Source organism: Branchiostoma floridae, chromosome 8 (genome assembly GCF_000003815.2).
Source record: "Branchiostoma floridae strain S238N-H82 chromosome 8, Bfl_VNyyK, whole genome shotgun sequence".
In the NCBI taxonomy this organism is placed as follows: domain Eukaryota; kingdom Metazoa; phylum Chordata; class Leptocardii; order Amphioxiformes; family Branchiostomatidae; genus Branchiostoma; species Branchiostoma floridae.
This window is the reverse complement of record NC_049986.1, coordinates 13841917-13867262: the sequence shown is the minus strand read 5'-3', so window position 1 is coordinate 13867262 and position 25346 is coordinate 13841917. Positions and strand designations below refer to the sequence as shown.

At 40.1% G+C, this 25346-nt stretch overlaps 2 protein-coding genes across 5 annotated transcripts in view; both read left to right on the top strand.

The window, feature by feature from the left end:
- Positions 1-456: 456 nt before the first annotated feature.
- Positions 457-3987, top strand: LOC118420845. Its single transcript, XM_035827883.1, has 6 exons — positions 457-621; positions 1660-1744; positions 2072-2219; positions 2342-2407; positions 2998-3162; positions 3507-3987. Exons 1-6 carry the CDS (start codon positions 570-572, stop codon positions 3618-3620), a joined length of 630 nt encoding a protein of 209 aa, XP_035683776.1. The 5' UTR covers positions 457-569; the 3' UTR covers positions 3621-3987.
- Positions 3988-5154: 1167 nt separating this feature from the next.
- The window catches only part of LOC118420843 (carboxyl-terminal PDZ ligand of neuronal nitric oxide synthase protein-like), a 73316-nt gene continuing 53124 nt past the window's right edge, over positions 5155-25346 (top strand). For 3 of the 4 annotated variants that reach the window (XM_035827880.1, XM_035827881.1, XM_035827879.1), the window contains exons 1-2: positions 5155-5944; positions 6822-6893. In XM_035827880.1, the coding sequence (XP_035683773.1) occupies positions 5837-5944; positions 6822-6893 (180 nt within the window). In that variant the 5' untranslated portion in view covers positions 5155-5836. The remainder of the gene's footprint in view (positions 5945-6821; positions 6894-25346) is intronic. The other variant, XM_035827882.1, reaches the window with a different exon arrangement.

The following is a 25346-nucleotide window of genomic DNA, read 5'->3' as shown; positions in this document are numbered from 1 at the left end:
GATACAAGTATTTAACGTTAATCAATCAAATTCACTGACATCATTGCATATCTTAGTGCACTATACTAGTGATATACATCAACCAAGGAAGTTAAATGTTAACTATACACCTAACTAGCCTGGTATCCAAACCTACTAGTATACCAAACCTATTATAGCTGCTGAGTCCCTATTATACCCCTGTCACATCAGTGGCGAAAATCGATCGGACGACGATTCTGCGCAAATCGCCCGAGCCTCGCTAGAATATTTGGCCTCTAGATGTCTGTCATTTGTTTGGTCATTGAATTTGGTGCGAAAGAAAGAAAACTACTGGAGCGAGACTCGTACCTATAAACCGAAGAAGTCTACTCTACTCTACTCATAAATGACCGTAGGATTTCCATATATGGCAATGGGAGGCTCGGTAGCTTGTGACTTTCTCCCGATCCCACAATGCACCTAGACTAGATGTAAGATTTCGCGCCAATTTTCATTCTAGAAGAAGAAGCGGGACACGACGGGTGTTTCTCAGAAGCGTCTTGTTTTTCTCTCTCAACATCTGTTCAACTTTCCTCTTTTGTCTCATCATGGCATCTAAGCGCACATCCCTGGATACTGAACCGGACACCGTGGGCAAAGGTGTGTAGAAAAGTATTTCGATAAACTTGCAGGAGCATACTGCATAGTGACATAGTTTTATTCTTTTATTTTCCCGCACAACCTTGCTTCGTCTACTGTACTGTGTGTGTGTGAATATGTGTGTGTGTTTGAGTGTATGTGCGTGTGTAGAACTTCTGTGTGGCTGGAGAGTTTCTATGGCTCTTTTGACCGATTTCTGATCGCTGATATTGTCAGCTAGAATTGATCATGTGTTTACGGGGGAAGACAAAACCAATTTTTGCTAGTCCTTCCGTCGATTTGATGATGGGCCATGTCAAAACAACCGTAGCAAGAACAGGCCCTATAGGAATTCTAAGCTATCAGTAAGGATTGGACTGATCGGTACATCTATTCTAGTCAGTGTATTTTGTTTGAATCAGAAATTTGGCGGGAGCGTGAGTTAGTACTAGTAGGCTCACAGCGGCGCGTCGTAACTCACCTCCGAATGTGCCACACTGCTGCGCGCCGCAGCGCGTCGTTTTCGTTTTTACACGGGAAAAAAAGCTGTCCTAGGACGCGCGTTTTTTTCTCTCGTGTAAATCATGCCATAGAGTGATAGACTATGAAAACCAGATGTACACTTATAAATGTAAAACAAAGGCGCTGTCTGAAAGGCCGTGGTGCGAAATAACCAAAGTGTGAAATGGCTGTGAAATTTCCATTGCGTTCTGTTCTCCGTCTGGGGAAGTTTGTTATGGATAGTTTTAAGTGTCAAATGATGTCAAAACCCCGCCCACTTCGGCCAGAACATAAGAAATGCAAAACAAAAATGTGGAAATCTTTTTGTCGAACGTTATAATAAATTTGTATGGTTGTGCCAAGGAGGTTTCTTTTTCAACCTCCATGGTTGAGCCTAGTAGGAAACCAGAAAGGCTATCATTGTCTTCCACAGCTTTATGTGAAATCAGTCTTTGATGACACTAACATTAAACAATCTTGATTTGATCATGTTAAAACTTGATAGAATGATCATAATAAGTGCCATGAAAGTAAAATGATTTGTGTGTCCATCACCAGTGCCCACCCAGCCCAAGATGAAGAAGCCCAGCCCTCCCAAGGCCCCAGAGCCAAAGTGCAGCTGTATCGGAAGCTGTAGGACAAGGTGACTATCATCTCCATCTGTGTCATAGCTCAAGTCAAGTTTGATGTTTCCAATATCCCTATGAGGCTATATACATGTACATGGCCTCCTTTGATCAAGGAGGTTAAAATCAAGATTTTAACCTCCTTGCTTTGATCAATATTGACCATGGTTAAATCCTAATTGAATCCTAAATTATAGGCTATAGTTATAGGATAATTAAAACAAGTAAAAGCACATTTTTGGGATCTTGAATTAAAGTTTGAATTGAATTGTATACTTTCTGCACTTGATGTAGAATAAAACATTTATTGAAAAGGTATCTAAACTTCTTGACTGTTGTTGCAGAAAATGTCCCTGTGGCAAGAAGGGGGAGGCCTGTGACGACTCCTGCAAGTGTATGGGCTGCGTAAACCCCTTCAACATCCTCGCAGAGTATAACATCGACTTGTCAGATGCAGCCGAGGACGCATGTCTCATGGACAACATCTTCAAGGTACATCAGGCACTTCAGCAGCACCCAAATTCAGCTGTTAAGAAGAACACATATGACATTGTCAGTATGATCAAATTATACCTCAATAGAATTTGTATTTCTATTTTTGTACCCTTGTCCAGGTTAAAGATTTGCGAGGTCGCCTGGAGCAGAGTTATGAACTGGAGTGCTGTGAGGAGTCTGTACAGGTCAGTAATGATGTGTTCATGACAAGAGACAATATCTGTTCATTGAAGACCAGAATTTCTAAGTTACAGTACATATTAGGGGATCATGGCCTCATGGGGAAGACCCCACTTCATGGAATCAGTAAAAAATTGTTTTGTCAACCCAAAAGAAAAGGCTAGTTTTGGGCAGGTTTTTGCTGGGGTCTGGTGGGTAAATGGAGACACAATATTTTATTAGGCCTTGCTAGATTAGCTAGTTGCGTATTGCAATAATGAAAGATGGAGGTAACAGGTGATTTTGCATAGCTGCACTAAAATTTCCTGACCCGTCACTAACTTTGAGTTACGATTTTGATATATGTTTATGTATATATTATTACTTTGTTTTTTTTCATTGTTTAGTTTATCTGATTTCTTTGTTATGCTATTTTGTGTATGTTATTCTGTACAGGGCACGCCTTGAAAGCAGTGTGCAAAGTACTGAGTGTGTCAACCCTGTATACTAGTAAAGAAACAGAAGTAAATAAATAAATCTACACCCATGGCCCATTTCTTTGAATTGTAGAAAGGAACGTTTGTGACTTCTCCTTGATGTTTTTATCCACATCCAGCTGAAGGATATGTTGCCTGGGGTGGCCCAATGTCCTGGAGAAGAATGTGGCTATGAGTGGCAGTTCTCCTGGTGCTGGAACCGCTTCGTCGATGAGGAGAAACGTCCGAGGTACCACTGTGAGAAGTGTCGCTTTTGTGCCGACTACAGGAGTGACCATTGTGAGGTAGCATTGCAAGTGTTTCTTATCAACAATTGTAACCATTATGTAGATTATTATATATGATGACTGATGTTTTGCTTTCCTTTTTCTTTGTTACTTTCACAAGCTTTCTATATATGTAAATGATTTTGAAAATGTAGTATGGCAATGACTGCTTCGCATTGCCCCTGGACTTTTACTGCTTCAGAATTCATAATCTGCATGGTCTACCTTATGTACTATGTAATAAAATAAAGTAAGTGAATTAACAAGATTTCTGCGTAAGGCTTTTCTGGGCATCACTGCTAAGCAAAATGACCTTTATCTAACCAGCCAACTAATTAATCATAAGTCATTGTATTTTCCAGATATGCAACAGGTGCTACTTTGCAGGCCACTGGGGTATATTTGAATGCCCGTGCACGCCGGAGAGTGATGTGGACAGTGACCCTGAGGAACGTGAAACATGCGCTGTCATGTGAATTAGCTCAGATTCCCACACCTGACTGGAACATCGCACTACATGGCCCAGTACATGTGATAGGGCATTGCTTTTTAAGCCAGATGTGATGTAGCACTTTCGCATCCAAGTTTAGTTTTATATGTAAGGTTTCAGTATCATTGCGCTACGTGGACCAGTACATGTAATAGGGCGTTGCTTTTTAAGCCAGATGTGATGTAGCACTTAAGCATCCAAGTTTTGTTTTAGCCTTATATATAAGGTTTCAGTATCAAACTGAACTCTTGTTTATTTTTTTTATATTTGAAAGTTGTTTTTAACACAAGAGTATTATGCTATAGGATAAATGTAACAAGTTAGTTTACAAAATATCAGTTTTTATATAAAAAGGTATCATAAGATTGTTGACATTAAAATGCCATCTTTACAAACGTCTTACTTCTCTTTGGTCAATTCATGTTCACAAACAAGTCATTGTATCTACTAAGACCAAATAAATGGTATTACTAAGTACTGACTCAACTACATGCATTGCATTGATATAACATTTCACAAAGTGCAGGAATTGCAAAAAGAATTTGCAACTTTTTTTCTTGCTGGTATGAAGTTAATGTCTATTTCATTGCTTCCTGAACAAGTGAGAATGAAACAAAATAAAAACAAACTGGAAAGTCTAGATCAAGTATCTGGAAATGTGTGTGGCAAGATACCTATGTTTTCCTCTTTCATTGTCATATTGATCTAAAACATAGCACATACCATTATTCATTTCATGGTCATTCATGATTACATCTTAATAGCGACATCAATAGGTAAAGGGCATTGATGCAAGCTCTACAGACAACCTCCCTGCAAAATAAAGAACTCGTAAAGAAACTAGTCACAAGTTACGCTCACTTGATATTTAATCAATCAAATCCACTGACATTGCATACTGACATTGCATATTTCTAGTGCACTAGTGATGACATCAACCAAGGAAGTAAATATAACACACCTATTAAACTAGTCCGGTATACAAACGTTGCTGAGTCTCTGTCCTTTTAAGCAGACTTGAGAAAGACGATGAAGAGTTTTGGCAGCTATAGTAGGTTCGGATTTTAGCCTAGTAACTTGTTACCTAGTTATTTTTGTGAGAGCGCTGATTTTTGCAACAGTGGGGTTCATGTTGAAAATCGCAAATCAGCACTCCCAGAAAAAAGTATTCTAGTTTACTAGACAACTACCCTTGGTGTAGGCCATAGGGAGAATATTTAGCTTGCATGTAAGAGCATAAACGCATTCATTCATTCAATGCTTGCCATGGAGTTTGGCCACCATTGGGGTGACAGGAGAAATGGTTACCGTTCCGAGAATGCCTCTCTGGAACAGACAGAAAGTTTTCTATCATGTTGTCACAAGACATGAGTAGTACGATGATCGAGTGGTTACACTTTTACCTGCTATCACTAGAGGTCGCTGCTGCAAGGTGTGCGCGAAATCGACTAGCTGCAGTTTTATCTATGGTTGCTAGAGGTCGCTGCTACGCGGGATTCTCGAAATGCAAATCTAATCCGCGAAGTATCGAGTTCGGTTGAACCACGTGACCTCCGATTGCTTCGCTACTTTCCTCTGGCACCGCGGAAGTTGTCGACCCTGGGAGCAGGGATGACTCCCCGGCCCTGGTATGCTCCCTTCTCTGTCGTCTAGTCGGTCTTGATGTCACCGGAAGACACGGAAGGTACACCAGAACATCTTTCCGAGGAATAGAGAGAGAGATCCGCGCCAGTTTTCACCTCGCGGAAGTGCGTTCAAACCGACGGGAATCTTGGCGACATTTTGGAGGGTGAAAAGTTGAGGACCGAGCCGTTGGCCCGAACCCGCGGCACAGGAGTTCACTTCCACGTCTTCTGTTGGTACTACAAACACACAGGACGCCTCCAAACACCATAGGGACATCTGGCAGCCGTGGACAGGTATCTACTGTCTCTGTGAAAAGGGGGTCTGTTCGTGAAATTGAGCGATCGGGACGTGTGAAACTGCGAGTTGATCTCAACTGGTTTTGGCTCTGTTTTCAAACCCCCTATTTTGAACTGTTGACTGAGTTTGTAGACAACGTGAAATCGCTGTAGGACAGAGTCGCGATCAGATACTGCTGATCGGCGCCAGTTGAAGATCTAGGCGTGAGGAACTCGCCTCCGCCTTGTTATAATCTTGAGATTTTTGAAAGGAAGGGAAGGAAAGAGATCTGAGATCGCCATGCCTTCCAAGAAAAAAGACTACGACCTTGTCGAGGACGGTTACGACTCGAGGATACCTCTGCACAACGAGGAAGCTTTCCAACATGGAATTATCTTCCAAGCCAAGGTAAACACATCATGGTCATTACATTCTAACTTGTTATTGCCATAACATTTAGACGATCCATATATTTATAAGAAAGGCGTTGTTTACTGTTTATATATATGGGCGTGTGTGGCACAGAGTGTGTATTGTATTTCATCACATTTCCCCAGAGTTTTCTCTTCCTGTGTCAGCCTTTTTATTCTGGCCTGGATTCAGCAACAGAAACCAGAAATCTTTCTGACTTCGATTTTTACACTACTGGTGAGATTGTGGTATTGATTGGGAGGTATCAAATTGTTTTATAAGACAGAAATGACACGTTGTACATGATGAGAGTTCAGTAGAAGTAGCAGCCTGGTTGTGCCCCTCCCCTCCCCATGCCTACATCTGTCCTGAACATCAGACCAAACTCAGGAAATAAGGAGGGAAGTCAGGACATTTCCTGTCTCAGAAATACAAGGCAGAAAAATACTTAAGAATCCTACAAGTCTACAAGGACAGAATACATGTCATAGCAGAGTTGTAACATAACCGTCACAATTACTAGTAGTCATCATGATCATACCATTATTATAGAACAAAGTACACAGTATATAGATTTGCTTGAGCATAATTGATTTGCCCAAATCCAATTTCAGGGACACTGGACATGTTTATAAGAAGATACTCTAATTGTTTGATTTGCTTTAGTGATTAGTCAATGAAAATAATGGAAATTGGTAATCAAAGATATTTTTGATTGAAAACCTTTCTAGGAAGCAAAAAGGCAAGTTAACGTTGTTGGCAGACCTTCATATTATATCTGAAGATATTTTACTACCAACGAGTCCTTACTAGTTAGTACAATGTTCTATTGGACAGTTTACGACCTGACGACTGTCTTGTTCTCTCCACACAGTACATCGGGACCCTGGATGTGCCCAGACCCAGCAGTCGGGTGGAGATTGTGGCGGCCATGAGGAGAATACGGGTAAGGCTCACTCCCATACCCCATACTCCCATACACACACTCACCTGGTGAACCATCTCACCTGGGCTCTAACCTGCACACCTGGAAATGACACACCTTCCTGACAGGTTTGCCTGTCTGCTGAGGAAACTGGAATCTGTGACAATTCCAGAAATAGATTTTAAAATTGCGAGGCTTTGTATGACTATGAGTCAAGATGGGAAAAACCACAGGATGGGACAGGAAAAATTGTATTGAGACGTTCGGAAAAATTAGTACCTATTTTTGTATCAGGTCTAGGAGCTTTTTATTCCCCTTTGGTTGGTCTCTTTTTGGATCTGCTACCATTCTTGCACAAATTTATTGTTGTCCTTTACAAGGCGATTTATTTTCCATTGATTATTCTGGTACATCCCACATTCACTATAACAAAGGTTCTAAAGCTTCCTAGTACATAGATAGCCGTCCATCCTGCATTATAGATGACAGTTATATTTCGGGTGACATCATCACACAAAGGCCCTCTTGTATACAATAACACAGTGGCACTCCCCTTACAACAGTTGGCTTGCCCTTTAGCAGTGTAGTCTTTCCAACTGACACACTACATAATTTCTCCTTGCTGCATAGGGTGTTTGATAAAAAATTCATTCACGTGTGACTACAAGCCAATCCAGTGTGAGACACTTTTGTTTTGTGTATGTAGTACGGTTGGGTCCAGTCAAGCCAGCTGCCCTTATCCATACAATTATACCATTCGGTGTTTTGAAAGTCAGAAGTTGCGACCCTGCTGAAAACACACAGCAGTTTTCAGATGATAATCAGTAATGGGTTTCCTAATTACCATTTCAACTGGTGAGTTTTCACTCAACTGCCAGGGGGTTTGAGTGATCCACCAAAATGCAGATGGTTGGACTGGAAAGGCTTGTCTGTTGTACAAACTGTTTTGTCTTCTGTGAAAACAATAAGGGAAACGTTGACTGGGTTGTTTGTTACACCAAGGATGGTTTTGATCTTTTTGGAAACCAGATGTCTTTTTTATAGTCTTTCCCTTCATAAAAACTTGGAGTTAGACTTAAATATATTATAGTACTAGTCTAGTAGTATATAATAGTATAACTTATAAGATAGCATCAAAGAGGCCAATTGTATACTGTTTTGCCCTTTTGATACTGTCTTATGCCACCGGTAAATCAGCTTGGAGATAAATATTTAGCCACCATTTCCTATATGTCTGTCCTGAATGTTGGTCAATGAACTGTTTTGGACTCCTGGTTCTATAAAGAAGAATTAGGTCATGGTCTTCTGCCATGCAGCCACCGGTTTTGTAAGATTTTTACATCCACTCTGAATTCCTGGCATGCGCACAGTTTAAAGGGTTGAAGGCAGCACTATTTTTGTGGTGTTATGACGACTCTCTCATGAATGACAACAAGTTGTAAAGAAGAATTGGTGTGTAAATACCACAGTACTGGTCTAGAGACCCTTTTTGTGACCAAATCAAACATTTTCTGAGCCCACAGTTTGGTGGGATCTCCTTTCTCTTGCCCTGGTCAGGGTAAATATAATCCCTGCACCGCCAAGTGAAATCACAGGAACTATGCTGAATAGGAGCTGACAGATGTAGTAGACTCAGCGTGTGCTCAGCCGATGGGCAAGCACTCCCCACGCTACGCTAAACGGTTTTACACCGAACGGCCACGGCAGCTTTTACTGCGGTCATTCATTGTCCGTGAAGTTGGGTCCGTTTCAGAGGTAGATTTCAGATATAAATTTCTCTGTGCAGGGTTGTTTGGCAAACAGTTACGCTGGTCTTGATAGAGGCACGATGTTTACCGGTCTGTCATTACTTCCGTGGTTTCTCTAACCGTCACATAACTACGATGTTTGAGGAAGCTTGCGAAATGGAGCTCCTCAATTAGAATTTATAGCACGTCGTTGGGTGAACTTGCTGTGCGTTCTACGCTGCCATATTTGCAGTTCATGCCCAGCTTGCGTTTGCTAACCGAGGAGAGTAAATAGTGACAAGATATTGTAAAGGGCAACTTGAATGTCCCAAGAACTGAAGATGCCATTCATTCAGGAGGAAGGAAGGTGTGAGGAAGACCAATTTTTTTCAACTTAATTCTCGATATGATTATTTCTTTTGAAGTTCATCGTTGAAAAATCTTATCAGTAGTTACACTGTATTTGGTGTAGAACCCAAAGCCAAACATTTACCTGAGTTTATCAGAATCCCTTGAGCAGCTATCACCCACCTAAAGACAAAAGGGGTAGTTTGGATAGTTGTGGTTGATTTGCATATCTCCGCCCTTATCTGGATCGTACACACTGTTCTAAACAAAAGGGTTGGACCCCACAAACTGGTGTGAGGTTATTTTTGTCATCGGGTGGGAAACCCTCATGGCTGGGTTGTCCAAGATCGTTAATCGGTGATTCCATTTTAGTTGCCAATTAGCAAGACATTCCATACATAGAAAATTAAGGGAGTCTGAGAGTGCCAATATTACAGCACTTAAATTAGACCACTGTCAGAAGTGCCTTTGCTGTTTAAAATGTTGATTTTTGGGGTCAATTTTATTAGTATTACATGTACTATTACATGTGTATTATGATAGGCCTCAGTACAGAGCATTCAATGTTGTAGCGGGTGCTACCACTGGTAAGACGAATGAACACAGAGAATTCCTACACGCTTGAGTTGGAAGTTTACGATATGTTTTGTTCTTGCTAGAAACTATCCAGAAACCTGTTATTAGGTTGTTCTTGCCTTCACAAGGCTTCAGCATGTAAATTCTACCATGCCAGCATTCTGCCCCTCTACCCTCCTGTCAGTCTGTAACAGTTGTTTATTTATGCCTCCTTTTAGCCACTGAATAATGAGTAGTGATATTTTCACCCTTGTGTGGACCCACTCCATCAACCTGACAGCTCCTAGACACCATACCAATTTTTATTTCACCGCAGAAATGACAGATCCGGATTATAATGCAATATTTTGCGGGGAAAGCGATCGGCAGGGAGCAGTCGTTATTTTTCAAGTCTTAGTGCCAGTAATCTCCTGCCTGTGTAGAACAAATGTTTGGATACCCTACCCAATCGTGAGGAGCCCCCTGCAAACATAAACATGGGCTTGTGAGGCAAGCACAGATTCAGTACTGTAAATTCATTTATTTTCACATTACTTTTATTTCGCTGTAGGACACACTCTGTAGACAAATATAAGTACACCAGTAATACATTCGAAACACAGAAATGAACAACATTGGCTCCAACAATGAGTAAGATTATTAGGACAGAAAAATCAAAAGCGAGAGACAGCTATTATTGGAAACACATATTGGTGGTGCCATTGATCTGCGGTGGTGAGGTTGTAAAAACCATGGAAATAAAACCACCGTGAAAGTTTCATGATCTATGGTTCTTACCCTGTTTGTATGGAATGTTTGTGCATCCTGGAATACGAGAACAGAATCTCGGAGGCTGGATCGGAATGGACTTAATGAATGCCAAAGTCTGTTTCTCAGGCTTCTTTGATTGAATTCAAATTCTGGCTGTCCTCCAATGGCACGAGCTGTGATGAATGAATGATGAGTAAGCACTGTCTACCTGTTGAGGATGTTACAGGGTTGTTGATTGGTGCTTCATTAGGCTGTGAATGTATTGGTTGGTTTCGGACACTTCATTGCCTGATTTTGATCATATAGCAGAAATGGTATTGTAGGTCACTGAGAGAATAAATTCTTTCAAAGATAGATATTGAGAAAAGTCATACTTTTCATTCTAGTGGTCTATAAGAGGCTGATTAAAGAGATAAATGTGAAAACACGTTCGCTCACAAAGACGTGTATCCATGTGTTTGTGGAGGGATGACTTCCATTGTGAGTCCAGGTAATGTTGTCTTCATGGTTCAGTGACTGGGCAGCTTCATACAAGTCTGTTTATCCACAGGACACAAAGCTACATCCACACAATTATCTCCCTTCATATTACAACAAGCTGAAGGAGCTTTTTAGTTTTGTTACCATTCTCCTTCATGATATTATATCATAAGCAACAACTGATATAGGCATACTGTAAACCTTGAAATGTTCGCAGGGTTATTTCTTTTAATAATGGCACTACGAATGTGTGTTTTATGCTACAGTAATGTTTCAACCATGAATTTCCACTCAAAAATAGTATGACAGTTTTGTTCTCAAAGTCACAGCTACATAATCTTTGTTTATAACAACTTCAAGCTAATAGAAAACGTTGTACGAGACCAAATGCGTGTGCCATGGTATGCCACCATCGCTTTAGACAAAAACATAACCTGAGAAGCTGTAGGAGTTAATTAGTGGCCAGGGCACCCCAGACATGTTTGTTTTTCTTCTCCCCTTTCCAACTGGTCTTTTATGAGGAAGCCAAGGCAAGAACTTGAGCCTGATGTTGTGATGCTCCACATGACACAGTGCTACCATGTTATAACGTAGTTTTGCCACATAAGGAGTGTTGAGATTTAAAACTATTCCATTGCCTTACTTCAACTCTCATTTTATCAAGTTGTGATGAGAAAAAGTCAGTGTTAGAATATGATGCATTTTATTGCACTAACTGTTATGATAGTTTAGAGAAACCCAACCTTCGTGCTGTCAGGCCCAGCCAAGATTTGATGTCGATTTCAGGAAAATTGATATTCTCATGTTACCGTAATGCCTCAACATGTGGTCAAATTATTGGCTAAGTCAGCAGAATTCTAGCAATAATTCGATATTTAACTGCCATCATTTCTATGGTCGGTTTGAAATATTAGTCACAAAGGAGGAACCCCACAGCGAAATTCTCTCTAACTACCTTAGGGGACGTACATGAAATGAACATTACAGCATCCCAGGGGACCCCCCTCCCAACAATGGCAGGAGACAGAGATGGATCCTGGTATTCTCTGTTGTTTGTTCCTCCCAGCTGTCTGGATGTGGTAGTCATGGCAACCAGGAGAGTACACACTTGTGATTGGCTGGTCAGCAAGCAGGGGGAACATTGTTGTCATGCCTCTACCAAGGTCACTGCAGGTCACCAAGGGTTCACTAAAGGAAACATGTTTTGATAGCCTTTTTGAGCTAGAACAATTCCAACTTTATGGTTTGTAAAGTTCGTTTTTTTTATATCCCAGCTCTTTTAGCCCTCCTTTTTTTTACTGGTAGCCCTCGGCCCATCATAGAACAAACATAATCAAAACAAGAACTTCCCTGCCCCACATCCTATCTTCCAATTGTCAGCACGAATTCCTGACATGAATTTTGTGGTCACAGGCTCAGAAATATCCTATAATGGCCTGCCCAAGTAGCCTTATTGAATATGTAGTACAGATGAGAATGCCTGATTGTGCATATATATGCTGCAGTAGGAACAGATAACAGCTGATGGTCCTAATAATTTGTTACATCCCAGATAGCATATGATGATATACTGTAATGGTGGGGTAGCAGAATAGATAGCAGACAATCACATTACAGCAGTCGCCAGTGGCTTACATGTTATCAAGTGTGCCATATTTCTGGCTTTTCTGCTGTTCAATTTCCCTGTTTCGCCCGCTCCCTTACTTTTTCAGATCAAATTGTAATCTTGATTGGCTTCAGCTAAGTTTTTATAAACATAAATGTATAGCTCCCATTAGTTCTAAGCTGTAATGTTCACATCATCATTACACAAGGAATACAATTGTATTGTGGTCTTTGCCACCCCACCTTGTAATGAACCAGCCCAAACCAGAGATGCATTGATGCTTTTTAGTGGTCACAGGTGACCTACATCATAAGATTTCATGTGGGTATATTGAGTTCAGTAATATGACTTACATTACCAGGTAGTCCCAACAGAGGAATACCTTCTCTCCCTTTGCTGAACTCCAAACCTGATGTATGAAACGAAGCGTGATGCTGTTTTGATAGCAGGTATTGCCCAAGATCTCCCCGAGACCGCTAGATTCGCTGGGAAGGAAAATTCAAGGCCGTCTCCGTGATGAGGCTTTGTGGGATTTGTGCATTGATGTTTTCGCTGTCAGTAATGCACTTTCCTTGGCTAGCTGGGGGGTTCTAAGAGGATTAGGGTATATCGCCTTTGGCATGAGCTTCCCTCGTTGTGATGCGTTGTGATATTCTTTTGATATCCTGTAATTTCACTGGGCTGCACAGGAAATCAGACGGAATGGAAAGATTGGTATCAGTTTTCTGGGTTTAGCACAGATAATGCAGCACATCAATTTCAGAGCATCTAGAATTTATTATCTCACCTATGCAAGAAAAAAATGCTGCAAACTTCAATTTTCCTGGGTATGGAACTAGGAAACAACTATTGCTCCATTTTTAGCACAAGAAAAGGACTGCTTAAAAAAAGCAACAGTTTCAAGGCAAATATGGCTGTTGTGATCCTATCTTTAAGCCTTAAGAGGATAGGGAGTTTCTAGAAATGACTTTCCCGTGACTTTCTATTTTCGCTCCACAGGCCATGAATGATGTTTTTGTAAATTGTTGATAAGGAGATTTAACACTAATAACAGTTATGCATTTTCGTATGTTACATTTATAATTGCCCTGTGCCACAATAACTTTCTTTGTCTGCTTGGTAATTTCAATACAGTAGACCTATTCATCAAAAAAACCATCATACTCACTCTTTATTTCTCAAGGCATGCCAGGCTTCATTGATATTTTTGTTTGAGCCCTATACATAATATACAGCTGATAATATTTTTATTTACATTTTGAAGATTTAACACTAAAGTATTTTCATTTATTTTTTTATTTATGCTAAACATGGTAACACTGACCAGAAATATGGCTGCCTATTCTTCGATAGTGAAAAAGACAGAAAAAGTTTTTGCATGGCTTGCTATGTGGGCCAGAGCCTGCGCAGTGACTTGTGAAGGACCCTCAGATCAGCCTGAGTCAATCAAAGACACCTTAATGGAGACTTGTTGGAATGAAGGTGTTGTAGAACCAACAGTTGGTTGATTAACGAATGGGGTCAGCCAATCTGACTTGATGCTCCCTCTCAGGGATTGTCCGTTAATGGTACAGGGGTTGCAGCTCCCACACAGGGATTGTCCATTTATTACATGGGTTTCGTAGTGAACGTGGATGAATTAACACCTCCTCTGACATTGGAAACATAAAGTATAGACATATTCTTTCTTTCTTTGAAATCCTTTGAGCAATCTGTCAAATGATTGGTTGCTCAGCCATTGTTAGCAGACTTTAAGAGTGGCAGTGGTAGCTGATTCGTAACTTTCAACATGGGTGAGGGTTCTCTATGCCGAAGGCGGCAAAAGTACTGGCCAACTCCCTTCCCGGCATAGAGAGCCTGTGTTGAAAATTGCAAATCAGCACTCCCCAAAAGACTTCATAAACATTGCCACTATGAAAAGGAGACTAGCCTCTTGTGGAAAGGTGTGTTTCTGAAAGAGGAAATGAAACTGATATTTAGTTGATGTACTACATGTAAATCAATCTAAATCTAGTTCTTAGTCAGTTTTTGCACGGGTACTACATGTATTAGCTGCGAATCTTACTGATTCAATTTTACTTACTGGTGGAAATAGGCTTTGTTACATAGAGATCCAATTGGTATGAATACCATGGCCCCCTCCTATCCTATTTGTATAACTCAGTTCAGCACCAAAGGGCCGGTTTCTTTCATGTAGATCGCAGCTAAGTAGCCAAGGTAGTAATTTGTCCATGGTATTTAGGCCAATTAACATGTATGCGGCCTTTCCAGCCTAAAGGTATAAACAGATAATGATATATTTGAAAGGATTGTCACAGGCATTTGTGATGGTCTTTAAAGATCTTATTCCGCTGAATTGCTAGCTATTGCAAACACCGTCAGTATAGTATAAATTGCTATCAGTATCACAGTAACATTATGGAACTGTGTTCTAGTCATTAATGTGACATTTCTGAAAATGTACTGTTTCTCTGTTAAGAATTGCTTCACTATTGAAGTATTTTGTGTTATTTGTGGTGACTTAAGAGCAGACTACAGACAAGTGAAGAGACATATAACATTGTCCAGACCCAGTTCTACCATTTTTAGCTAACGAAGATGGAGTAATTAGTCGTGAGTGAGTGATGGTGATGAAAGGGCGTGAGGACCTGGAGTGGTTTATCAGACAGATAAGACTTGTGAGACCTGGATTTTACTGACTAAGCCCACTTTTTGTAACACAGATACCTCCGCTGCAAAGTAAACCTTCTTGTCATAACACCATTTATATGCATGCAGGATAGCAAATAAGAGAAGAGGTCTTGGTTGACATTCTTCAAGAAGAAACAAAGCAGAACTGCAATAATACAGCATTAGTCAAGCATACATTACAGACCTCTTGACAGATCTTTTTGCTTCCATAAAAAACAGTAATTCTGACATAGGTCAAAAAGTTAACTGTCAAAATAGTTATCTTTTCATTGCTATTTTTGTTGTTTCAATCACCTGTTAAGGGATCCTAATACTAGTAAATAGATGTGATTATATGACTATGAATGATCTGTAACTGACCTATATATAAATTTATCCTAGGGCAACAATTCCTAGCGGAGGTGTGGGAAAACTTGTGTCCCACCTCTTTGCCCTCAGGCTACCATCCCTAGGTAAGAACATAGCGTCAACTTTACTTGAGGGCAGGATTGTTGCTGTGCCCCCCTCCCACCTCCTGTTTTGCACTTTCGAATTCATATAGCACAGTGTTCACCTGACCTGGCTTTGCAGTTTGCTATTGATGGATGAACTGTCTTACACGACCATTCCCCAGGCTTAGCTCGAGTAAATCCTCTACTTTGTCTTTAGCTCAAGTGAGAACATTAATGAGCTTACGGGATAACCATGTCCATGTTTGGTGCGAGGAAAGCTGCGGAGAGTGGACGGTTTAAGCCTGCAGTGCTCGAGTCTGCCAGCCTGTCACACTGAACACTTGTGTACTACTTTTCCAACACGTGTGGGCGCAACAGCTGAAAATCCCCCCACTCTGCCACCTTCTGTGCAGGGTTCCAACCGAACAGCTAGACGTGATGAAGAGGCCGCGCGGAAGAATTCAGGGCCATGCCAATATCCGACTTATAGGATTATCCGAGTTAGGAAAGAATAAGCCACAGGCAGCGGAAATACAGGTCCGAAAAACAGCTGCACAGTGAAGACTATACTGTATTTGTGTGGTCATATTGCATCAAAATTTGGCCAGAAACGTCCAGTTTGAGCAATGAGCACTCTGAGCAAGAGATTCGTTAGGCAATAGACCATTCACAATGTGAACACATTTTATAGAGGGCTACTATATATATTACACTCTGCTCCTGAAGCCTGTAGCGGAAGAGATTTGAGTTCCTCAAGTGTATGATATTCTCTTGTGTATCGAGTAAATCACATGAAATATTTGGGCTTTTAAAACTTTGCTGAAAAGTTCTATCCTGTCTTATTTCCCATGTTAACTGTAGCAGAAAGGCATTTTGAAAGTAGTATGGAAGGCCTGTGATCACTGTCAATAGAGCTCTACTTTCTGAGGAAGAAGATGAAATGCTATACATAGGGAAAGACTTGAAGAGATTAGGGGATTAGACTCTTGTTTGTCTTCACTAGTGAATTTCTGGAAAGTCAGAATGAAAATGCAGGCATACAACAACTGAAAATTGTCCACTGATGTCCAAAATATTTTTCTTCTGTATCCTGTTTCTGTAAGTCCTTATACCCAACAGTCTGCTGGCAGAGTTTGTGATGACACTTTGAAGGTCAACCCTGCACTGGGTACATGGGAATGACCTTCGCTTAGTTGGAAGGGCATTCCAGCGCCAGATATGTCACATCCTCTCTTATTGCATACAGATGATACTACTGTGTGTCCATGACAGCGTGCACTATGACTGTCAGTGTATCTACTAATTTTATCACTTGGGCTTATTCCTATGGGGATTATGGCACATGAGTGTTATTTCTGCATCGCTGCACAAGTGCAAAAGCATTTATTAGCAGGTCTTTAAGTCATTGTCGCCTCAGAGGGGAGTAAAGTGGACTATGATAGGTTTGTATGTGGGAGGAATTATCACATAATCCACTTTATTACTGTCTATCCAATACTGTGCCCTGGCTATGCTCAGAAATGTCTCGAGGAGGAAATATGTATGGTTGTTATTTGCGACCTAGAAATAAAGGCATATTTTGTGGGCTGTATTTTTGCTTCAATAAAAAAGAGCTATAATAATAATAATCAAAAATGGATACGACGACGATATGACCCACATTTATTTGGTTTCAGTACACCATGAATTTCTACTGTTTGTTATTCTCCGATGGCTTTTAGAGTTGTTTGGTATCCATATCAAACAGGATGTCTGGTCTGTAATACCAGAAATGCTCAAGATGTTTTGGTACAACTTCCTATGCAGCTATTGTGCTCATTTGGATGGCAAACGGTCTTGTGGTTTCAGGTCTAAAAGCGGTTTCCGTTCTTTGATTTCAGCCCGTATACTGGTCGGCAGCCAGATTGTAACTCAAGTATGTAAGATATGCTGACAGAAGGGGCCTCCAGCAAGCGTTTGGGGAACAAATGTTCAGAACTGAGACAGACTGGTGAACTGTTTGTTGTGTTTTCCAGGCTAAGGTGTTGTTTTAGATTATCAAGCTGGCTGCTGACAGACCAAGCCAAGCATCATTTGGTGCAGGGTGTTTGTCTTGGTTGTGGTTTTGACCTGAACTTGAGAATTCTGTGGGGAAAACCCTACATGTAGCTTAACTGGGGATGTATCCTGATTTTATACTGGGGACACTTAAATCATACAACAGTGAAGCTTGTGATTTTTTAAATACATTTGAAGTTGGGTTATGAAACTACTCACTGAGATAAAAGTGTTAGTCATCAGACACACCTGCAACTTGTATACCAGGTACAAAAATAACTTTTTTCTACCCTTTCAAATCTGTACAATGCCACATTGATGGGCTTATTTCGGACACATAGATCTACCTTTTGTGGTGAATTATATTGAACATAAGTCACAGGGGAGTACAAATGAGTCATCACTTATAGGACTGATGACAGGTTGATTGAAGCTAAGCATATTTGCTCTGAAATATACAATAGCTTTGTAATCATCTACATATACCTCTGCAAGCACAGTAGTTTGCAGTAGCTTGTGTTGGAATTTTTTATATTATCAAACTACGTCTCCTTTTGTCAACTCATTGTCAAGAACTTATTTTGCAGAGAGAAAGTTTTTTCTTTAGAAATTAAACTTTTAATGATGATAGTTTGAAGACATTGTCCTAACAAAAGTAAATTACAATGGCAGTTGTGATACATTATACTCTTATCTTACCAGCATACTTCACCCTCAGAAAAGTACACAGCAGTATTTTCCTACCAGTCTTGCCCTTCTGTGTTTACAAAGGGATGTAAATAAGTCACTCAACTAGTCGTTTCTGCCCTCCTTTCAAAACATCATTTGATAAACTTTGACTGTTGTTCTTCAACCAGCATAAAGAACTGTCAGACAAACTTTGTTTTTTCAAGGAAAAACAACAACGAGAAACACATTCGTCTTCATCAAACTGTTCCAGCCTTGTGGTGGTCCCGCTTTATTGCAGCACTGTGCCACCTGCATGTATTTGTTTACAATAAACAGCCAGCATGTCTTGTGCATCTGGCGGTGTGTCTAGTGAAAACAGTGCAGTAAAGAGGACTGTCTTCTGGATGTTGAAATGTCTGGTGACTTTGTCTAGACCATGTGAAATTGTTTGTTGTTTTTACCCCTTGGTTCTGGCCACAATAATTCTTTTAGGTCTTAGCTGTTAGCAGTTCGAAAGTAGATATGTCTTTTTCCTCAGTCTCTTGCATTATAACCATTTTGACTAATTACATGTATGACAAGTTAACAACAATGTTGCATCTCTGAATACGTAAAGGTTCACCATGAATTAAGGGCCCATATCTTTAAATGGCCATAAATGCCAAAGATACAAGATTGTTTATTGTTCTAGGTAATAATGATAAGGCATTCTGTTCCAGGTCTGTTCTAAGAAACCTGCTACCTCTGTCCGTTTGATAAGACAGTACATAGGAAATGCCTATGGTGATACACATGTATTGGGAAAAATACTCATTAAACACTGTTATCTATGTGTAAAACCACTGGTAAAGAACTATATCAACAGGTAGTCAGATAATGACATTACTGCAAGCATCTACTTGGCTGTGTCTGATTTGTCACAGTTCTGAGAACTTCTGACTTCTTTTGACCAATGAAGTTCAAGTGAATATCTCTAATGATAACTTATTGTGATTACTGTACTTGAGTATGTACTTGATTATGTATGCATCTCTTTTCAATTGGATGTCAAGTGACTGGGCAAACATTCATTTTGCTATCACCTAGCAACTTGTTGAGATAATGCAAGTTTCTATATTGTCAGAAGAACATCAGAGGGGGAAAGAGTAAAAGAAAGGAGATAAAGGATAATGTAATTCCTGTTTGCCTGTGTGTTTACCCATGTACATGTATTTTGAAATTGAATACCTCTGTACAAGAACTCAATATCAAAGGGCTTCTAGAGTAATATGCACAATAGAATATTTTTTTGTATGTTGTATTTCAACCATAACATCAAAATTCTTTACAAATATCTACTGAAATACAGGAAGCAAGATTATACAAGGTATGTAATAAGATGATATTGATATGATGTGTTGAAAAGTAATACCCTTGAAGACTTGAAAGGTATCATATTTTGCTGTGGTAATTGGAAAAGGTGACATAATTGAGCTTTGAGTAACATTAGAGCTGCGTTAACTTGTCATAACAGACGATCAGATGTCTCTTAATTTGTCAGATCAAAGAAGTTATGTACTTAGTAAGCCTGGAACTATGAAATTAAGTACAGCTATGATGAAAGGCTGGTTCTGCTATGGAATTACAATACCAGTCTCTTGATAATTGCAGTCTTCCGTCACCTAATGTTCTCATCTCCAAGCAGATGTTTGAAGGTTGATGGTAGCATGATCTTCAGTTTTGCTGATATTCAGGAGTAGTCTTATATGGACAATCGTAAAACACGTATTTCAATATAAGATTGTAACTAAATGATCATCCTCTGTAAGAAAAACAGGATGGGGCAAAAAATGCAATCATCATCCTTCCAAAACTCATTTTCGATCTTGGAGATTATGCTTACAAGACCTTACCACTATTAAAACTGTGGGTTGACACTATGTGCACTACAGATGTGGAGGGTACAGCTTTTGTCAAGGCCCAGCAGAAAGTGGAACATGTCTCCACCAATCGTTACATTGATCTGGTTGTTCCCGATGTCTAAATGTACTTCATCGTGTAATTGGGTTCTCTGAATGGCGAACCTGGGAGAGGAATGCCTCAATCAGTAGTGTTTATTGGATTTCGGAGGAGACGAAGCCTGCGTGCAGGGGTGCACAGGGCGTGTGAGTGGATTAGACTGCTGCTTATCAGGTGCAGCCTTCTGCTGCAGGTACATGTACAAAATTAGATGTAGAGTCCTACGGGAGGGAGCTTACAAAGTTTCAACTCTTCAGTAGAAAAACTTCCAGTCCAGTTAAGCTAGATAAATAGTTTGTGAGATAAGAAGTATACCCATTCTTAAGATAACTTGAAAAATAAATGGATACACTTATTGGATCATATCGTTAGTTGTAAGGCATCCATCAATCAGACAAGAGCCATGTTCAACCCAGTCTGGTCTTGAAGAGAAAACTCATGAACCTTCTGAATCTATATCTTGACTCGTCTATATCTTGATTCATGCTGTGATGAATACACATTTGATGGGCAAAGTAGCTCGAGTCAACGAGTTGAAACATTTTGCTTCTCCCTACATAATTTTTGTGAGGCGACTAAGCTCCTAACAGCTTGTTTCAAGTTCAATATTCTGTCTGCCCTTGAGAAAATCTATGCCTAATTACTCCTGAGTCTCCTAATGGTCGCAGGATTATATGTAATAATGAGAATGATGATATATGGGAATACATATCATTAACTCTGAAGAAGAGGTTGTCACGTTGTATCCTCTACCCAGAGCTGTCCATGAGTAACGGATTATTTTGCAATGAAAGCCGTAATGAGCTGGGTTATCAGTGATCCCCACATAATGAGTTCATAAATACGACAGCTCCGAGACATGACAGTAATTGCGGCCTGATCCCAGTTGACTAGCGTGATTTGAGCTGCGCATGTAGTGTAGATATGGGTTCCGAGTCCCCAATAAAGGGTCATCAAAATTTCAGCAGTGGCACAGATGAAATATTGACATATACGCACTGTGCAAGGAGGCCTAGAATGGTTCAGGAAGCCATACCGATTTCCGACATGTTTCACAGAACAAGGAGACGTGACCAAACACAACTTAGCACAAACAGAGGACAGCAACCAAAAGTGTGTACAATACAAAGCAGTGCGAGAGTCTGTAAACTGCATAACTCCATTTTCAATGCCCCAATGGCTTCTCTGTGAAATATGGGCTGAGGGATATTTGTTTCTATGCTGTAAACTATATCCCAAAAGTTCATCATAACCTAGATGAGCCAGAACTCTATGTTTTCTGTTTTGTGTCTTGCACTGACACACAGACAAAAGACATGTAAACGGTCAGTTACTGTCATGAACAGAAAAGCTGCATGCCATTTTAGAGGACAAAAAGTTTTTACATACCCAGAATTTGTTGATTTATAATAATTCAAACAGAGATAGAAGCTTTGAAACTTCAGTCTACCTTGTCTTATCTTGCCCAGAACACTGGTGTATTAGTGCAGGTGTAGAGGCTTTCCTGTAATCCTCTAATGTGTTTAGAGACAGGGTGTAAGGACAGCAGCCTTCTCTCTACATATGAACTGTTTATAGAGTCCTCGTGAACCGTGGATCCTGTTCTTCATTGTCCGAGTCTAACCGTTTGTTGAAACCTTTGTGTTCGGTGGCATGCTTTGAACATCTCAGAGCAACTTTTCCATGAAGTGAGGGAGGGCGGAGCCCTTTGAAGATCTGTGGTTGTTGGTTCTGCAAAAAGACATAATATCTTTCCAGGGGGTTTTGAGGTTGACTTTGTTAACGGTTTGCTGTTTCGCTTCCCTTTTGTTAGGGTAAGATGGCCAGTCTTGGAATCACAAAGCAGGGGATGGTTAGACGGAAGGAAGGTGGTTATGAACTTAACCAAAAAGAAGGATGTGGTTACGCTCTTGACCTTCAAATTAGCCTGGTCTCACATTGTCTTGCTGGTGACAGATTTCTCTCCAACAGAAGCAGCAGTAGCGCAGCATAGAATGCCTAAATGGGTTGTCACGAAGGTCAAAGCAAGGTCAATGCTAAGGAAGAGACTGGGATGCCAGAACCAAAAGTTCTTCCGCCTCAAGGACAGTAGTATGTACAGACACATGTATGGCATTCTCGTAATATCAAGGGATGAATCCATGTATAGTGTTAGTGAATCTGAATAGACCAGCCCTGACTGTCCATCACAACAAGCAGTTTGACCAATAAGAGATGCATGTCCGTCAAACATTTGTGTTATTTTTGTATTTCAATGTTTTGACAGAGGTGGGCAGGGCTATGAGATTGATCTTTCGCTAAAGGTTACAACTGTTACGCAGACCACCCTGCATAGAAGTTAGAACAGTGCTCACTAGACATTTAGCCCCAAGCATTTAAATTCTTGTCTGCACATCTAATTTCCCAGATGGGCGTGGGACCATCTCCTGAATGTTATCTCTGAGACTGTCTGTAAGGATATCTTTACTGTGTGAACCATAAGATCTACACACCCACACCAGGTGATAAGCATCTGTTGTGTGGAAGAAGGGATTTTTTCTGTAATCCCAAAAGTTGCACTGATCAAACACAGGGTTGGTTTCAAACCTGCTGTTTCCTTGAATTTCCTGGATCCAGAAATCCTGAGGGGTAGCCATGCAAGGGAAATGGGGAGGTGATACCCAGACATGGGTGCAATTAGTGGGGCAGGTGATAACAATCATGGGAAACCACTGATGGAAAGAGAATCACAGGTTGATTGCCATGGTCATTACTGTGCTTTTGCAGGTTTAGGAGGAATTTTAAATACTTATGTCTTCGACCCTATCGCAAAAGAGCCTATAGGAGTGAAAATATGAATATGAATACCACATCTCTAGTTGCTGTTGCTGAACTCGAGTGACCATGATGTTAATATTTCGGAGGTGTTGACATGCCAACGGTACACATTCGTGCCTACTTGGCATTATGAGTGATTGATAATGCCAGTTGGTTGATTTTCGCTTATTTAACTTTGCATCGCTAACTTGAATCCTGAGAAACCTAGAAAGTCATTCACAGTATGATAGATATATCTTATTCGGTATCTATAGCAACTGAAGAAAGTTGACAATAACAAGATGGAAGAACATAGTGTGAAACACAAGTACGTTTTTCCTCCAGACCACCTCAGAGAGGACCAACTCCCCCACTGAGCAGGCTTATATTATTAGGAAATGTCTTGTGTGTTGAAGAAAACCAGAAGGCTGAAGTATAATTGATTATTTTCATTACAAGCTAGAAAGTATGCAAGATATCCTGGCCTGAACTGTTCCGGAGCTTGACAGCTAATCTGGTCTAAGAAGTTGTTATGAAGTGTGATGTTTTGGTATTTTAATGATTGCGAGACCTACCAGGTTGTACAGTATTAAACCTTCATTCAGAGACCTAGGGTGGCATGTGTGAGATGATGTATTATGCGTATTATGATAGGTTTGATATTTGAAGCTACTTTCAAACTTATGTTACTTACAGATAGCAGGTTCACTTCCAGAGAACACACCTGTACAAACATAGATGAAAGAATGAAGTGATGAAACATACTCATCTTTATTGATACAACCCTGGACCTGATACCTGTTCAAAGGCATTACATTGTTGACAAAGACTTTTAATAATTTTTGCAAATTGAGGTTGAGGTTTCAAGGTATTTTGAACTTTTTTTCAGGAACAAGAGAGGCGCTATACTCTCTTAAAAGTCTTTGTCCCTCATACTGTACGATTTATCCATCTTTCACCAGTCAATAGCACAAACCCTATCTGCACAACCCTGTGACCAATATATAATTATTGGCTACTTGATTATGCTACAGGCTAAAACCAACCAAAATATTACTTAGTCACTATATTTGATCCAGTTCCAACATTAGATTACCATAACTTGGATTGTAATGAATCTTCAACCACCCCCACCCGTATTCCCTATCCCACACATTGTCCCCCCAGGCACTCAACCCCCTCCTCCCCTTTAGTGTTGCCCTTTTTGTTACTCATTTTCTAGGAACACCCTATTGAATTCCTGCATTTTCTCCCAGAAGGTGTGTCTTTTACAGCCCATTTGAGGTGAAGGAAGCCCAGATAAGGAGAGTATGATCTTATCTGACAGAACATACTTATGATTGATGGCTCGGATCCTATCAGTCATATTTTCAATTTCGTCAAGGTCAAATGTGTAATATGACAGGGAGGTTTTATGTTACCGTATATTCTCGAATAAAGTACGCACTTTTTTAACTTTTCAAAATTGAAAAGGTACTACAAGTTGTTGCCAAAGTTGGGGTGCGTACTTTATTTGAGGTCACTGCACAGAGAAATGGTAAAAAAAGCCTAAAATAAAGCAAGGTGGAGCAAGAGGTTTGAGTAATGTTTCAAAACATGCACATTGTAAACAATGTTGTTGTCTTGTAGTTGTCTAAACATGAAACAAAGAAATTGTCTAAACATGATTTACATAAGATTGGCATTTGCATACAATCCTTTTGAGTTAGTGACTTTGACTTGTACAACTGTTTTTTCCTGATTTCTTCTACCAGTTCACATTGATTTTTATAATTTGCAGTAGGCAATTCACAAGTTTATAGAGACAATGACAGTGTAAATGCAGGTTATTTCATGCAAAATAACCTGGGGAAAACATAAATTTGAATTTATCCAGTTAAAGGTCTGTTCAAAATCGGTGGAGAAGGGGTGCGTACTTTATTTGAGTTTTTCCATTTTACCTTTCAGTCCCAAAGATCTGTCTAAGACTTGTCCAAAATCAGGGGTGCGTACTTTAATTGGGGTGCGTACTTTATTCGAGAATATACGGTACAGTAGATAGGGAATATTTCCTTCTTCACTGTGAAACTAAATTGGTATCAATTGGGGTGCTAGTATACCTTGTTGCCGCAAATTAAAGAAACGATTGGAGGACCCCAAATTGTCCTTTTTGTGGGCAGTATGGTAAAAGGATCTTATTTTATGATACTCTGAATCATTTGCCGGTCATCTCGTAACAGTAACATGATAAACATTTAACAACAGTCCTTGAATACTGTATAATTAGTTGTGCAATTACTTGCCATACATTTTCATTACTGTATAGGTCATTTTATAGATTTGACCTTGGTAGCCGCTCATCAAAGTGAGGCAACGACCTTGCCCA